We start from the raw sequence: 16,229 nt of genomic DNA on the forward strand, positions 1-16,229 counted from the left end.
TATCTACTCGATGACATGTCACCTACAAGTACAGACAGACACACACACGTACAGCATCCGAGCCCCTTACTTACCCGCAGAAGAGATCATCTCACTCAACACAACAAAAACCTCCTGCGCCTTCCTCTTACACTCCTCCCTCAGCTTCAGGTCCGCAATCGCGCAGAAGCGATCAGGATGGAACTTGGCCCGCCAGAGCTTCAATTTCGCCGCCGAGAGGCTAGAGAAGGTAGAGCGGATATTGTGTTCGCAGCCTTGTAAAGCACGCTGCTGTGCACCAGCTTGGCATTTGTAGCATGGTATAGCGGGAGGTTCGGGAAAGGCGGTCATGGCCGCGTAGTTGGCGAAGGCTTTTTCTGCTGCGGCGAAGAAGGTGGCTGCTGAGGTTGAGGCGGCGGTTGCCTGTGCTGGACCAGTAGCTGGACGCCGGGATGCGAAGTTCGGGACTTTCCCTCTGAAGGATTCGCTTCGTTGGCGACGACGACGCTCACGTTGCTCCTGGGCTTCGTGTTCGGCTTGATGATGAGCTTCTTGGCGTTGAGCTTCTTCTTCTTCTTCTTCCAGACGACAAGCTTCCTCTGCTAAGCGTCGGGCGCCTTCTTCGCGTTGTCGAGTTTTCTCATCCTGGCGTCTCTCGTCTGCTTCGTCTTCGGCTTGTTGGCTGATGAACCAGTCGCGTTCTCTTCTCCTGCTACTAGCTCGTCTGCGATGACGCGCTTGCCTCTCCCGCCGCCAGATCGCATCAGCTGCCAGTTGCTCGGCTTCTTCTGCCAGCCTCCGGGCTCCATCATCTCGTCTCCGCTCGATCTGGTCGAGATGGTCCAGGTATTCGTCCTCTGCTGCTCGCTCCGTCCTCGAAGCTCCACCTAGGTTGCGGAAGAGCTCGCGGATGTCGGCATGGGCATCTGACATACTCACCTTGGCGGCGATGTACTGATCGATGCTTCTTTGGTAATCTGCTTCGAGGCAAGCGTAGTGGAATGATATGCGGGAAGTGCTTCTCAGCCTCTGCTTCATGTCGTCGAGGACGTCCTCATGAAGACGACATTCTCTGATACTGAGCTCTTGGACATGCTCTGCATGGTCCAGATCGGCTCTGATCGAGTCCGTGATCTCACGCGCGCGGTCCAGGTTGTGAAGTAGGGTGTCTGTGATCCAGAGGTTGTTTATGTTGGCTGATGGGTGGGATCGCATAGTTCAATTGGTCTGGTTGATGCCGAGATGGTGTTCAGGACTGGTCTTATTGGATCGGTCGTGAACACAAGGTCATTGTGCCATCTCAATGACATTGTTCGAGTACATAAAGAGCTCATCTTCCACAGGCGAGGTTTGGTCTTTGTACCCGCCATGGTCGTTCATGTCACCCAGCTGTTGAGTCCTTTGTACAGCGATGGCGGGAGGAAGCGATTGCAAGCCCAGATCACGGTAAGAATGCATGTACCGTAATACACTACTTCATGATGGCAGGCGGCACATCTGTACCATCCACTTCCGCCTGCCTCGCCAATTCGAGTGCAAAAGCAGACTCTTCGGTCCTGAAGAAAGACTTCCGGCCCTTCACGAACCAGAAACCAACGGCGACGACCATCATCACACCGAACACGGCAATCGCATAGTTCATATCCGCTGGTGCCGGATTTGGATATGAGGGGAAAAAGAAGAAGACTGTCGTAACACTGCAGTATACCACACTGATCCAGTTCGCAATGGGTCCGATGCGAGGGCCGAGACGGAAATCGCCTGGTGGTAATTTATCTCTTCCTGCTACCAGGAGGGCAATGATGGGCGATGCGTACGAGATTGTAAGAGCGATGGTGCTCACACTGAGAATAGCTTGAAGGACTGTACTGGCGAACAGGTAAAGTATGCCCACCAGAGCGATGAGAGCACCTTGCAGCCAGAGGGCTCGAGCAGGCACTTTCCAGGTAGGATCGACTCTCTCAAAGTAGTGAGAGAAGGGAAGACCGCCGTCACGAGCAAAACCCCACGTAAGTCGGGAGCCGGTAGTGGCAATACTGACGCCTTGTCCGAGTCCGTTGAAGACGAAGAGTGCGATCAGGGCGCAGCCACCTTTTGCGCCTATTGCATCCTGGACGAGTTGAATGAAAGGCAGCCCCGAGTTCAGCACGGTATCTAGGTCTTGTATGCAGAAGAGACAGACGACCATGAAGAGGAAGCCGGTTGCTGCACCTATGCTCACAGCCAGCCAGATGACGCGCGGGGCGTTTTGTCGTGGGTTTGGTATCTCTTCTACCATGTGAATGACAGAGTCGAAGGCTGTGAGGCCGTATGCTGCCTGTACTAGCCCAGTAAACCATACAACTCCATCCGGCCATCCGGTTTGATTGATCCATCTCCCGAATACGAAGGATCCTGGTTGGAAGTGTAAGCCTGCCTTTGTTCCCACGCTGATGAGCAGAGCCAAAGAAAAGACAATGAACAAGGCGCTGAACATAAGTCCCACCCCATTGTTGAATAACGGCAGTACTTGGTCTTTACGGCAAGTGATCAGGTTGACCACGGTGAACAGGATAGTAATGGCCAGATAGACCAGAAACTGCACCCAGCCCTCACTAGCACCAGCCCATTCCGGCTCGAACATGGTCTTCATGCCCAGCACAAAATTCGTCATAAACGCGATTTGCGACGCAGTCAACGTCCACCATCCGAATGTGTTCGTCCAAGCAGTCATATAACTCCAGAATCGTCCAAACGGCGTATCACATAACCGATGGACCCAGTACGCCTGTCCCAGAGCCGTGGGCATAGAGCTCGTCAATTCTCCCAGCGACACAGCAACACAGAGATTGCAGAATGTCACTAGAGCCAGACCCCAGAGGATGGCAATGGGGCCGCCATTGGTTAGGCCAGAGGCGAGGTCTTGGGCGAAGGTGGACCAGGTTCCTAGGACGCAGAAGGCGAGGGCTAGCATGCTCCAGGTGTCGAATTTGCGGGTCAGGGCTTCGACGTGCCCGAGCGCTGCTAGGTCGTGGGCATCGTCGAGGCTCTGCTTCGTGTGCATCTTCTTTAGGCTCGGGGGTTGGTCTGCTTCAGGCTCCATGATGAGGATTTGTCGACGAAATCGTCGTTGTTGTTGAGAAAAGAAGCACAGGGAGTGAGGTGCTGGACTGTAGTGCCATCCGTCCTTGGTTATAGATTGCTCGTAATCGGCGAGGCATATAAGTGTGAGGGGTTGTCGGCGAGACGCGTCTTGGTGGTTGGTCGAGTCAAACAGAGTTTATGGAAAACGGTTAGTTCACGCGAGGACATGCCCCTTCGAGCTTGGTGCTCTCGCTACATGCGGCTGGCCATACGTTATCTTACAACCTCAGGTCGTGAATCTTGCCGCGTCTGCAATTACTCCTACTTCCACAAGGCTCGCCATTGTCGCGAAGATCGCGATAATCTTGGGGCGAAAAGTTGCAAGCCTAACTGTCTCGGCCCCAGTCGGAGTCCTTTTTAACATAGACGCCGCTGACATGCCACTCGCCAATATCAATGGCCGCAGCTGGTCACCCGACGTACTGCATTATCATACCGGTGTGGTCACTGCAGCACTCATATTTCGGTAGGCAAAGTCGCAGCTACGCCGATCAGCTTCAATGAGTGGAAGTCGCCGCAGCAACTTCAGATCAATGAGTCCACGGGCACGCCGGACCAATTCGACATCGAAAGTCCCGGCCGGCACTTCGCAGAGGCCCGGGCCATTTAGGAAGACCGCGTGTACGATAGTATCCAGATCAACGCAGTACAGGGCTGCCTGTATTACCAAGTCTCAAACGATGCTGTGGACAGCTCCTGAGCCTGCCGGCTGGCAGCTTCTCGCGTACCATGTGACAGCGCAAAGATACCACACCGGTGTCTCGCCATGCATCCAGTAAGACGCGGCCAGTCCATTGTCTCCTGGACATGTGGCGAGGATGTTGTGTAGTTCAGAGGTCCAATTGTTCAAAGCACCATGAGCTCATCGATTCGGTCTTCAAAGACCACAGGTGGCACGACATCAAACGCACCATGCAGAAAGTCAACGGATAACTTGAACTTTGTCAACGAGAAGCCTTCCAGGATCCGCTGTCCACCAAGGCACTCGAACTTTACTCGGCATGGATTGCAAGGCGTAAGCAACAGCATGAGAAGTGCAGGATTCAAGAGATTGTTGCGCTAGCAGAACGTGTGCTAGACCTGGCGTGGAGATGATAGCCTCACCAACGACCCGGGCGTACGTCTACGGTTAATGGTGGGACACAAAGATCCATACCAGTAATTGACCTTGTCCTACTGTTGGGAAGGATCAGAGCCTCCGCTGACTACCTTAGCTAATCTGGTCGAGCATGAGGGGTGCATAATCCCCAGGATAGACTATACCCATCTGGCCGCACCTGATTGTGTAGTTGAACGCAATGTACGCCCACATCCAAGGCAGCGTTACCCGATCAATCCAGCCTAGATCATCAATGCTTAGCAAAGCACAACATCGAGTATCTCCCTTTGATACAGCATACACCCAATCTTGCAAGCCTTCACCAAAGCGTACCAGTCTTCGCTAATCCCGCCATCCTATTCGTGGTACATACAATCCAGTTCCAGTTTCGATCGGAGCAACTGTGGCATGAAGAATGCCAATATTCCCGGCAACAAACCCACCACCAAGGCGACCAAGCCTATCAAGCTGGTGACAGCCACCTTGCGAAAGTCTCTCCCGTGTCTGAGGCACGTTCCCATGTGCCTTACCGCATGATATATCCCAACAGCGAATGGGACTTCTTTCCCATACACCTCCTCCAGCTCTTCAAGCGCCGTAGGCATGAAACCGCCAACTTCATATCCACAGGTCAACCAGAGCGGTAATCCGAAGTATGGCAGGACCAGGCCAAGCAGCAGAAATCCATATACGAAAATTGCGAAGGTCCAGACCCCGACGTATACATATTTGCCGCCGCCGCATACGTCCAACTTGCCTTCACCGTCTTTGACCGTCGCTCCGATACAAGCATAGGTTATCATGATCAAGAGCCCGGTCAACATGCCTTTCAGCGCCATAGTGCTTGTGAAATCGGCTGCTTCTTCGCGAAGCTTCATGGTCGCCTTTGCTGTCCGTGGCGTTCGTTGATTTGTCGGCCTTGTGGCTGATCCAACGAGTTCGTGCATGCTTACAAGCTGTCGAGAGTGTCGAGATCGACGTGGGTGAGGAATGACGTCTAGATTAGGAAGTGTTTCTCGGTTCGCGATGATAGGGTGATTGCACGTCTATGCCGATGAGATGTAGAATGTACGAGGTAAGACAATTTCGGGTTTGATCACACTTTCACATCTTTTGCGAGGAATTAACGGCCTTACCTCTCCTGAATCCTTGGCACCATTCGACCCAGTTCAAATGTAAGCTGACGATCTTCAGGATTTCGATGTCAAGAAGTGAATTGCATATTCACATCGGCTCGTCCTTCCCTATGCAGCGGACATGCTACGACTGCGACCTTTGGTATGATGTGCTCTGGAGTCCATGACCAGCAAGCGCTCCCACGAATCACCATGTGTCCTTGACCGAGTCTGTTGGATGCCAGTAGAGCAGAGCGCAGTCATGACACATGATCTATTCTAGTACCTCGACGGTGTGCTACCCACGAGGATATCTCGACGCTTGAGAGGTCCATGGCACGACATAGGTATATATTACATGCACCCACAATTGGGATACGAGGGGAAGAACGGTGTACGGGTCTCCACGGTTGCTGCCAGTTATGAGCAATACAGAGATCGTTCAGCAGTTTCCCCGAGAAACTTAGCAAGTGATATCGACAGGAGTGCCTTCTTGTCGGTATGAATAGCAAGCACGTTGGCTGGGAATGCAGATGTTATATTGACATCGCCCCTCCTGCTCCTTTTCTGAACCTCACCACCGCTACCAACGCCGACAGCCGTCGCATCGCTAAACCTATCGCTAACGATCTCACTATCGCTAACGAGCATGGCTCGTTCACCTATGAAGGGCCGGTTTAGACCGTCTTTCTATCTGTCTGGACTGCTTGGTACCGGTTTCGTGTTCCTTGGGCTCATCTCAACCAGCAAAATCCTTTCGGTATCCATCGGCCTCACCACACTCTGGGGTGCCGCTATCTTCTTCGAACTGTTTGGTCCACAGTGCGATGAGATATGCCACCAGCTTTAGCAAAGCCTACCCTCATGGGTCAGAGTTGTCTCGATGATGTCTACCAACTTCGATCGCCGAAGGCGCCGATCTGTTGATCGTTCGAGGAGTTTAGAAGAGTGAGTGGTTGACGAAGATGACATGATCGTCCGCCTGGACGTGATTGTACAAGAGGTAGTTGGCCATCGAGACTGGCAGGTCATGGCAACAACGCCTTTTGGTATGTAAGGACGCAATCGTGGTCTGGTCAACGACTGCCTGGCACATAGGATGATATCGCCCAGTCGTTGCTGGGAAGTGTCAGGTAGGAGACAAAGTCCGACTTTACACCGCCACGAGGTTGTCTCCGGGCAATGCTTAGCACATCACAGCTTAAGTAGCAAAGTAAAGCGGCAAAACGAGTTTCGACTCGTCGAGCATCGAAACGAAACCACCGATCGATCGACAGAGCACAAACACATGCACAACGACTTCACAAGACGAACCAAAAGCTCTTCGATGCAGACCATTTGGCATGATATCACCAAGTACTGCTCAGATAAACTAGACGTCATCCTCAGTACGGAGATCACTGCCATGACCACCAACACCAGTCCAATCAATGATGGTGAACAACGACCAAAACTCAGGCAGACGGCCACAACCTCACCATCATCACCACCAAGCCTGCCATGACCAGACGACACGACATCTCGCATAAATCAGACTGCTGTCATCACCATAGACGATCAGTCCTTTAGTTGCATCATCCCACCTTCCTTGGAATACCGTCCTTGGTGCCACAAAGTCTGCGACCAGACGACTCAAGGATCTCACACAGATCGCACTGCTGCCAATTACCCACAACGCCCTGCCTGCCATTGAGATACTCACACTGAACTGGGGACACTGAATTTGGCCAGACGACTCGAGGATCCCGCAGGAATCGACCTGCTGTCAATATCTCACAACGCCCTGCCTGCCATTGAGATATTGCACCACATTGGAGATACCGGTTCGGCGCCCTAGATTCTGCGACCAACCGACTCAAACATCCCGCAAAGATTGAACTGCTGTTGGTGCCTCAAAACGCCCTCCCTGTGGTTGAGATATTCGCCATGTATTGGGGATACAGACTGTAACGCCGCCGAGTCCGCGGCCAGACGAGTAGCCATCTCGCACAAGTTGACCTGCTGTCAGGACCTCACAACGCCCTACCTATTGTTGAGTTATTAGCACCTTACTAGAGACACCGACTTTGAATCCGCAGAGTAACAACCAGACCACCGAAGGATCTCGCAGAAATCGACCTGCTGTCAGATACTCATAATGCTCTGCCTGGCCTTTAGGATACTCGCACCATACTGGAGACACTGGCCTCGACGCCGTGGAGTCCATGGTCAGACCACTCAAGGATCTCAAAAAGAGAACGCTGCCGCCAACCACCTAAAACGCTCTGCCCGCTGTTTCAACACTCGTATCGTAGAGAAGAGCTTCGCTTTGGCGCCACAGAGTCTATGAACACCAAGCACCTCGCGGAGACCAAACTACTGCCAACAAATCGGACCACCTTGCCTCTCGTCAAGACTCTCGCGCTGCATCGGAGATATATTCGTTTACGTGACCGACTGCCGAGAAGATCCCACTGGCGGTAAGCCGCTTTCAATACCCTCTGGCGATCATCCTAGGGCTAGTACGTCTCCACATAGCTGAGATCTACACACGTAGAGATTCACTCCCAGGCGGAAGACTCGATATCTCTTCTAGCATCGCAACTCTGCGAGCACCTCACGGCGGCCAGACTCAGGTCCAAGTGTCCCCCAACGCCCGGGATACTTGCTCTCGTGCGGCAGACTCCACGGTCATATGACCCCTGAGTCTTGTGAGCACTACGCGTCTACCAATACCTCCTGTATCTGAGACTACGACATGCATCTGCAGACACCTCATGCATCTACCAGCACCCTATGCATCTGCCACCACCACGTGTCTTCGCTAGCACCTCGTGGCGACCAGCCTTCGGCTGACAAAACTCATCACAAAGGACATACTCGCTCGGGAGCCTATAACCAGCACCTCCGCCGGCCGTAAAATGAACACGGTCGCGAACTCTCCATCAAGGTTTCCTGATAGCAATCAACGCCTTCAAGACGAAGCATTTGCTCGTACAGTGAATTTGCAGACCTGCTAACTCTACAGTGGACACATCCTGTCATCAAACTTCGAAAGCCCGCTCACTTCTGACCAGCGTCGACTTCTGAATCTGCTGAGTCCGCTACGCCGCCCCTCACAACTGCCATCAGGTCCTCTCAGGCCTTCTTATCGATTTTCGTCCATGACGGCGGTGACAGAACGACCTTCTACACTAATATAGTGCTACTTACTGGCAAACTCGCCTATGCTTCCAGCCGATCACGATGCCTCTTTTCAACCCACCAAAACTTCTTGGTCCAGGAGGTCCGCATCGCTACCGCTCGGCAGAAGCCTTTGCTACTCCACCATCTGCTCGAAGCTCCAACTACAACATCTGCAGTCAAAGCTGCCACCCGAACTAGAGAACAATTGCCTGGCCACGATCTCTACGAAAAGACCATACCCTCTTTATCCAGCTCGCCTAAACATCCCATATCCGCCAAGTCACGTCAGACATACCACCCAGCCCTTTTATCGAGAGTCCTCTGGAGCCATCCAGCCTCGAGCACACAGGAACAACCATCGGAGATTCAAAACCTGCCCGTCCTGCAATGGCCACACCTCAAGATCACGGAAAGTCCTCCCAAGCCCCTCGGATCTTTTCCGAGAATGATTGCTGAAATCGAACATCCGAGGCCACCCAACCGCTTGTTACGTCGTCGAAAGAGTCCGCTCGGCTTCATCAACAGAACGAACGCTGTCTAGAACAAGTGGCTCCCACACAGCGCCATTTGGTGAACCATGCGAACTGGCATTGCTTCCCAAGACGAACAGCACCATGTCCTTGGGGAAAACGGACCATCCGCGGCATCATCAGCCCAGTCTACTCTAGAGAGCGCTTGGAAGTGTCTTCCCGAGGGATCGTATAAGCTGGAATAGCATCGGAAAGTGCTCACCCCCTATTCTAACCGATCTTCACGGCAGAACTTTCCAGGTGGCTCTGTCGTTGCCACAGTATTTCACAGACTCGAGTGTGGTTCACCACAAGGTCAGGCAAAGGGCCGTCGGCATCAAACACTAGCATATTGCGCAATGGTATGGAAGAAAAGTGGGTCAGCTGCTTGAGAGGTATTTGGCGAGTGAACTGTAAGCGGTGTGAGCGGCTGTAGTTTCTTGAAATAGACAATATATGAGAGATGGCGGGGATTCATTTTAGGGGTTGGCATTTAATTGAATTACCAAGACCACCGACCCCACCTCATTCCCTCCCTCTCATCCCCCTAAATCATCAACCGCTCAACCTTATCCTTCAGCGCCCTAATCTGGCCCATGAGATCACTCGCCTCATTCGTAGTGATACTACAACTAATCACCGCCCTGCTGACACCACACGCCCTTCCAAGCGCCATCTTACTGGGCACATAAACGTACGGAGTATTCTTATCCTCGCATAACAGCGGGAGGTGGAGGAGGATGGCCAAGGGGGCGGTATCGGCGGCGAGGATGACGATCTCGCTGATGCCGCGGTTGAGGGTCTTGGTTGCTTCGTTGGCGCCCTGTGATATTGTCGCGTTAGTAGGTGAGGTGGGATGGGGTGGGGTTGGAAGAGAGTTTGGTGGGTGGTTGGTCGTACCTTCTTCAACTGACGATAATGCGAGGCCTGCTGCACCAAGTCTAGAATCTCCTGGCTCAGCGCCTGGTCGGCTACAGGCCAGGCTGCGGACTGCTGGTCTGCCATTTTTTGATGCTGTCTCTGTGTTGTTCTGGTACTGGTGTTGTAGAAATATATTGGGTATTGATGTTGATATTATGCGCGGACAAGGCTCACCGTAGCGATATGAGTGGAAGGGATCACGGCCTTGTCTTGATCACTATTGTGGGAGAAGAAGAATCGAGAGAAATGCTCGAAGCTCAAGTTTGAGTGATGGAATTTCTGGTTTAGCGATCGGGGTGTGATTGGTGGGTGATGCCGCCTCGCTCGGCTGACTTGCTCTTTTGTGGAGCGGCGGAAGCTTGCTTCTCCCGTGACGACTTTGAGTGCTTGCTATCATATCGTCTCTTGCAAGCAATACCATCACTCCATCCCTCGCCCAACGACATAGTCATCACCGCGACACATACGACACCTCCGACACGTAGGACAACATCACAAGGATATAGTCAAGATGTCTTCCGATGCTTGGTGAGTGGCAACCCCCCCCTCCCATGGCTTGCCAGGCCGCAGAATTGCTCTTACGCCATGCTGGGAGGCGACGGCCATGTCGAAGATGGCCATGGTGGCGGTCATACTTGCAGTAGCTGTTACAGCTCGTGAGAGAGATATGAGAGAGCTTGTGCTGACTTTGACGTGCTTCTAGCCCCGTGTATGCCGTAAGTGCCACCCAACCAATATCCACACCTCTCAACCCAGCGCCCCAGCATCCCGATACACGAGCGACATCATCCTACCCATCGCACCCGGAGACTCATTGTAGAAAGATTCCAAAGTATACACATGAGCCTGAGATGCAGTCACAATGAGGGTTTGAGACGAAAAGCTGGAAAGCACAGATAGACTGACGTGAATGTGTTCTGATAAAACAGCCCTTCTTCGGCGCCATGGGCTGCATGTCCGCCATCGTCTTCACCTGCTTCGGCGCCGCCTACGGCACCGCCAAAGCCGGCGTGGGTATCAGCGCCATGGGTGTCCTCAGGCCGGATTTGATCGTCAAGAGTATGTCCATCCCACCACCATCCACGACCCGCGACCCACCACCACCACCGCCACCACATCTCCCACTAGCACTCCACTCTCAAAAAAAACCCCGAAAGCCGAATACTGATCCTATCGCGTAACTAGACATCATCCCCGTCATCATGGCCGGAATCATCGCCATCTACGGCCTCGTCGTCTCCGTCCTCATCTCCAACAACCTGCAGCAAGAATCCTCCCTCTTCGCCAACTTCATCCAGCTCGGTGCCGGCTTGTCCGTAGGTCTGGCCGGTCTCGCCGCCGGGTTCGCGATTGGAATTGTCGGTGATGCTGGTGTGCGTGGTACAGCCCAGCAGCCCCGACTCTTCGTGGGCATGATTTTGATTCTCATTTTTGCCGAGGTGCTTGGTAAGTTTTGTCTTTTTACTGTCACGGTTACGGGTAGAGAGAATGGGCGGAGGGATCTCTGTGGTGGAGCAATTTGGCTGATATTTTTGTGATTTTGTTTAGGTCTTTACGGTCTCATTGTCGCTCTGCTCATGAACTCGAGGGCGGGCGATTCCAAGTGCTAGACCACTCTACCGGTCGAAGTGGTGGATGATGTGAGGAAGGAAGCAAAAACGTAGGAGTCGTTCTCGCCACAGATTTATATATGTGGCGAGGACGGACCTCTTGCTAAATGTGGAATCGAGTTGGATGACTCGTGGGGGGGTGGGAAGGGTGGAGAGGCCACGGATGTATGCCTCGAGTGGTGGTGTTATTACCCTCGAGGTGTGTTCTTGGTCTTTTTGGCATGATGGGGTGTATGTGTGTTCTTTTTAGCATGTACTCTGTATATTCGACTTGCAAGATAGGAACGGCGTTACAGCATGTGGAAAAGATATCTCCTAGACCCTAGTCTTCTTTCTTTGTGGTCATGGACCGCTGCTCCTGGGCAATATCTAGTGCTTTCAAGCCGCCGGTGGATAATACCCTTGCATGACGAGACGCGTTGCTGAGCTGATCCAGTATACTATCTTAGCTTCCATCTACTTGCTCACCTTGATGGCATATGGAGAGGGAAATATAAGATCTTCTGCTTCAGACTGAGACGCCTCCCGTCGCAATGACTCTCTCTCCTGTCTATCATGGAAGGTCAGCATCTAGATACGTTTACTCGCCAGCACCACCAAGCCACAATATTATGGTCGCTGATATTGCTACATATTAGATGTGTCTGCAACGCAAATATCGGACCGGACATCCTCTCCCTCTTACTTTCACTCTTGCACACCACGGCAGCTCGCCTGCCCACATATCTACAGCCCACGAGCTCAAGAATCTTCGCTGTCTCATTCACAGTGCTGGTCTGTCTGAGGTATGAGTTGAAAGGGGATATCTATGCCTCTTGCAGTGTCATCATCCACGGCAAAGCGAACAGTCAGTCTGGGGGCGAGATCGGATGGAAGGCGGGAAGAGAGCGGGAGTGACTTCCATTCGACCTCTGACTTCTTACCTTTGCCCCTCCATGGCAAATACCCCACTTCCATCATCATTTGTTATGGCGGACGGATATGAGGTCTGGTAACAAGCATGTAAATGCCGAAGTCTGTTTGCGGTGCAGGGAAGTTGGAAGCGCTTGACATTTCTTCTCCAATCTCACCTTCTACACTTTCTCCTTCTCGTCCCTGCTGCAGTACAGTGACCATACCATTGACTAAACCTGACCATAAAACCCCCACATCTCACACCAAAACACCGCAGACCTACTCTCACACCAAAAACCACCCAGGTACAAAACACGAAACCCCACCACCCACCATGTCCGACACCCAAGGAAAATCCATCCACTGCAAAGCCGCCGTCGCCTGGGAAGCCGGCAAAGACCTCAGTATCGAAGACATTGAGGTCCTCCCCCCACGCGCCCACGAAGTCCGTATTCAGGTCTACTACACCGGTGTCTGTCACACGGATGCTTATACCCTGAGTGGAAAAGATCCCGAGGGAGCGTTCCCGATTGTGTTGGGACATGAGGGTGCGGGTGTGGTGGAGAGTATTGGGGAGGGAGTGGAGAATGTCAAGGTTGGGGATCAGGTTGTTGCGCTTTAGTACGTGTTGATCCTATCCATTTGACCGATCCTCGTGGGAAGGAATGGTGCTGCGAGGGATATAGTAGCAGCGAGAATAGGCATGAGAGCACGAGCCCATACTAACAACTTCTCTTTCTCCAGCACTCCCGAATGCAAAGAATGCAAATTCTGCAAATCCGGCAAGACGAACCTTTGCGGCAAAATCCGCACCACCCAGGGCAAAGGCGTGATGCCGGACGGTACCTCGCGCTTCAAATGCAAGGGCAAGGAACTGCTCCACTTCATGGGGACCAGCACCTTCTCCCAATACACAGTCGTGGCCGACATCTCCGTCGTAGCGATCACGGATAAAGCACCTATGGACCGCACTTGCCTCCTAGGCTGCGGTATCACGACCGGCTACGGCGCTGCTGTCATCACAGCCGGCCACGGCGGATTGGAAAAAGGGAGTAACGTCGCCGTCTTCGGCGCCGGCTGTGTCGGCCTCTCCGTCATCCAGGGAGCGGTCAAGAACGGCGCCGCGAAGATCATCGTCGTGGACGTCAACGACGGGAAGAAAGAATGGAGCACGAAGTTCGGGGCTACGGATTTCGTCAACCCGGCGAAGGATTTGAAGGAGGGCGAGACGATCCAGTCGAGGTTGGTGGAGATGACGGATGGGGGTTGTGATTATACTTTTGATTGTACGGGGAATGTGCATGTGATGAGGAGTGCGTTGGAGGCCTGTCATAAGGGATGGGGAGAGTCGATTATCATCGGGGTGGCGGCGGCGGGGCAGGAGATTTCTACACGGCGTGAGTCCTTCACCCTCCTTTCGCTTTATCCCTCATTCTCTTTGTCCGCAATTCTGTCGCGCTTACTAATATCTCGTGATAACTACAGCATTCCAGCTCGTCACAGGCAGACGATGGAAGGGCTGCGCTTTCGGCGGCGTCAAGGGCCGCACGCAGCTGCCGGATTTGGTGCAGGATTATATGGATGGCAAGTTGAAGGTGGATGAGTTCATCACGCACCGCCAGAACTTGGGGGGGGTGAATCAGGCTTTCACGGATATGAAGGCCGGGGATTGTATAAGGTGTGTAGTTGATATGAGGAAGGTGTAGAAGCGGCACCACTTCGCGGGAACTCTGGAGAAGAAAAATGGTCATGATGGAAGGGCGAGCTCAAGAGTCGGCTTTGGACGGGCCATGATGAGGATTACTTTGATTGCCTGGGTGTAGATGTTGAACGGATATAGCCATGATCAATGTCCGAAATCGACTACTACAGATGCAGACTTCGTCCCTTGTTTTTCCTCGTTCAACCTGGATGTAGGTCACTCAATCAGCCAGAGGCGTGTGCGTACTACCGAAGAGCTACGGACGGTCCAGAAGAGCGCCAGCAACGGCAACGGCCCTTGACATGAGCAGTTCGGCTGTTCATTGTACTGTGGACTTCACCTGCCGAAGACCCTCTCATGCACTCGAGCGTCACTTTCAGGTGGGGTCTTAGATTGTTTACGAGTGGGGCACAGCCACTGCGACGGCTGAAAGCTCGAAGATGTCGATCTCTGAGTACGATTAGATATAGAACGACAGTCGTCCTTTCAGTAAGAATTGCTGTTGTATCTTGGGCGTTATCCTTTTACTTAGCCCACACTCTAGACTGCCCTGCAGCATCAGGATCTAGATAGCCAATATGTCCACCACATCAGCGCCTCGCAACCCTCCGTTCAGGTAAGTAGCAAGAACCCAAACTTCACCATCAAGGTCACCGAACCATATCGCAGACCAAGCTCACCATCCTCTTCCTGTACAACAGAGCAGAACATCTCGGCTCCCTCCTCCGCCCCTCCAAACTCCTCCAGAAGCGCCAAGCCATCTACGACAAAAAGGACTCGGGCTCCGACCTTTCAGCATTGGAGGATGAGTGCGTAAGAGAGGTAGTGAAGTTACAGCAGGATTGCGGCTTTCATGCTATCAGTGATGGAGAGTACCGGCGGCATATGTTCTGGGGAACTTTCTTCCCCTCGCTGAATGGGATGAAAGAGATTACAGGGCCCGATCCCAAGATATTCCGGCAATATGTAAGTGCACCATCTTAGAGACCCATGACTTGAGGCAACGAGACTCACACTAACGCTCTCGCCAAGGTCCCCGACATCGCCGCCTTCCTGGAAGAAGAAAAGGTGCCTGGCGAGACCGTCATTTGCGAGGGCAAAATCTCCCACAGTGGCCAAAGCTCCTACATCCACCAATTCGAGTTCATGAAGTCCATCGTACCCAAGGAGAAGCACGGAGAGATCAAGCTCACGCTCGCGGCGCCGAATTGGTATCATCTCCGGTACGAGGAAGGGAAGGCGTATCCGAAGAATGTGTATGGAAGCGATGAAGAGTATTTTGGCGATATAGCCAAGGCGTACCAGGTGGAGTTGGGGATTTTGTATGACGCCGGGTTGAGATATGTGCAGGTTGATGACCCGAATTTGGCTTGTGAGTTGTGCTGTCTCCATGATGGGTGGGTATGTGCGTTGTGCTGACCTGGCTTATTCCTATCCTAGACTTCTGCTCCGAGAAGATGATCGAGGGCTGGAAGCAGGATAAGGCCAATACGCGCAGTATCGACGACTTGTTCGATGCGTATATCAAGTTTTATAACGATTGCTTTAAGCGGCCAGAGGATATGCACCTAGGCATTCACCTTTGTCGAGGCAATTTCGTCAACTCCAGGCATTTCTCCGAAGGTGAGTGAACCACCCATTTTCGAACGTGGGCGCGGAGCATTGTAAGCTGACAGGTCTTTAGGGGGCTACGACCGCATAGCCCGCAAGCTCTTCCGCGACCTGAACGTCTCGACCTACTACCTCGAATACGACACCTCTCGAGCCGGCGGCTTCGAGCCGCTCAAAGAACTCCCCAAGAACAAGAACGTCATCTTGGGCGTCATCACCTCCAAGTTTCCAAAGCTCGAGGACAAAGAGGAGATGAAGGAGCGGATCCATAAGGCTGCCGAGTTTGTAGCAGCGGGCAGTGGCGAGAGTAAAGAGGAAGCTTTGCAGAGGTTGGGTGTCAGCCCGCAGTGTGGCTTTGCGTCGCATGAGGAGGGGAATTTGTTGAGTTATGAGGATATGGAGAAGAAGCTGAAGTTGGTTCGACAGATCGCTGATGAGATCTGGCCGAGGCAGCCATGAGGTGGTGATTCACTGCGTAGGTTGTCTTGGATGGCGTATACC

The 16,229-nt window shown here is 52.8% G+C and overlaps 7 protein-coding genes across 7 annotated transcripts; 3 read left to right on the top strand and 4 right to left on the bottom strand.

Annotated features, from left to right (window-relative positions):
- Nucleotides 1-66: 66 nt before the first annotated feature.
- LTS14_009080 (uncharacterized protein) lies at nucleotides 67-1,194 on the bottom strand (the record flags this gene model as incomplete). The annotated part of the gene is made up of 1 exon (XM_064841763.1): nucleotides 67-1,194. The coding sequence occupies one exon, from the start codon at nucleotides 1,192-1,194 to the stop codon at nucleotides 67-69; it is 1,128 nt and encodes a 375-aa protein (XP_064690598.1).
- Nucleotides 1,195-1,450: 256 nt separating this feature from the next.
- LTS14_009081 (uncharacterized protein) lies at nucleotides 1,451-3,061 on the bottom strand (the record flags this gene model as incomplete). The annotated part of the gene is made up of 1 exon (XM_064841764.1): nucleotides 1,451-3,061. The coding sequence occupies one exon, from the start codon at nucleotides 3,059-3,061 to the stop codon at nucleotides 1,451-1,453; it is 1,611 nt and encodes a 536-aa protein (XP_064690599.1).
- Nucleotides 3,062-4,312: 1,251 nt separating this feature from the next.
- On the bottom strand, nucleotides 4,313-5,079 carry LTS14_009082 (uncharacterized protein; the record flags this gene model as incomplete). Its single annotated transcript, XM_064841765.1, has 2 exons — nucleotides 4,313-4,443; nucleotides 4,575-5,079. The coding sequence occupies 2 exons, from the start codon at nucleotides 5,077-5,079 to the stop codon at nucleotides 4,313-4,315; spliced, it is 636 nt and encodes a 211-aa protein (XP_064690600.1).
- A 4,458-nt stretch (nucleotides 5,080-9,537) lies between these two features.
- Nucleotides 9,538-9,995, bottom strand: SNU13 (RNA binding protein snu13; the record flags this gene model as incomplete). The annotated part of the gene is made up of 2 exons (XM_064841766.1): nucleotides 9,538-9,813; nucleotides 9,891-9,995. 2 exons carry the CDS (start codon nucleotides 9,993-9,995, stop codon nucleotides 9,538-9,540), a joined length of 381 nt encoding a protein of 126 aa, XP_064690601.1.
- An 860-nt stretch (nucleotides 9,996-10,855) lies between these two features.
- Nucleotides 10,856-11,521, top strand: CUP5 (vacuolar ATPase V0 domain subunit c; the record flags this gene model as incomplete). Its single annotated transcript, XM_064841767.1, has 3 exons — nucleotides 10,856-10,970; nucleotides 11,097-11,357; nucleotides 11,460-11,521. 3 exons carry the CDS (start codon nucleotides 10,856-10,858, stop codon nucleotides 11,519-11,521), a joined length of 438 nt encoding a protein of 145 aa, XP_064690602.1.
- Nucleotides 11,522-12,749: 1,228 nt separating this feature from the next.
- On the top strand, nucleotides 12,750-14,121 carry FDH1_2 (formate dehydrogenase (NAD+); the record flags this gene model as incomplete). The annotated part of the gene is made up of 3 exons (XM_064841768.1): nucleotides 12,750-13,036; nucleotides 13,160-13,812; nucleotides 13,901-14,121. 3 exons carry the CDS (start codon nucleotides 12,750-12,752, stop codon nucleotides 14,119-14,121), a joined length of 1,161 nt encoding a protein of 386 aa, XP_064690603.1.
- Nucleotides 14,122-14,695: 574 nt separating this feature from the next.
- LTS14_009086 (uncharacterized protein) lies at nucleotides 14,696-16,187 on the top strand (the record flags this gene model as incomplete). The annotated part of the gene is made up of 5 exons (XM_064841769.1): nucleotides 14,696-14,733; nucleotides 14,819-15,083; nucleotides 15,150-15,489; nucleotides 15,558-15,740; nucleotides 15,802-16,187. The coding sequence occupies 5 exons, from the start codon at nucleotides 14,696-14,698 to the stop codon at nucleotides 16,185-16,187; spliced, it is 1,212 nt and encodes a 403-aa protein (XP_064690604.1).
- Nucleotides 16,188-16,229: the final 42 nt, after the last annotated feature.

Source organism: Recurvomyces mirabilis (genome assembly GCF_035927965.1).
Source record: "Recurvomyces mirabilis strain CCFEE 5264 chromosome Unknown scaffold_29, whole genome shotgun sequence".
Lineage (NCBI taxonomy): Eukaryota > Fungi > Ascomycota > Dothideomycetes > Mycosphaerellales > Teratosphaeriaceae > Recurvomyces > Recurvomyces mirabilis.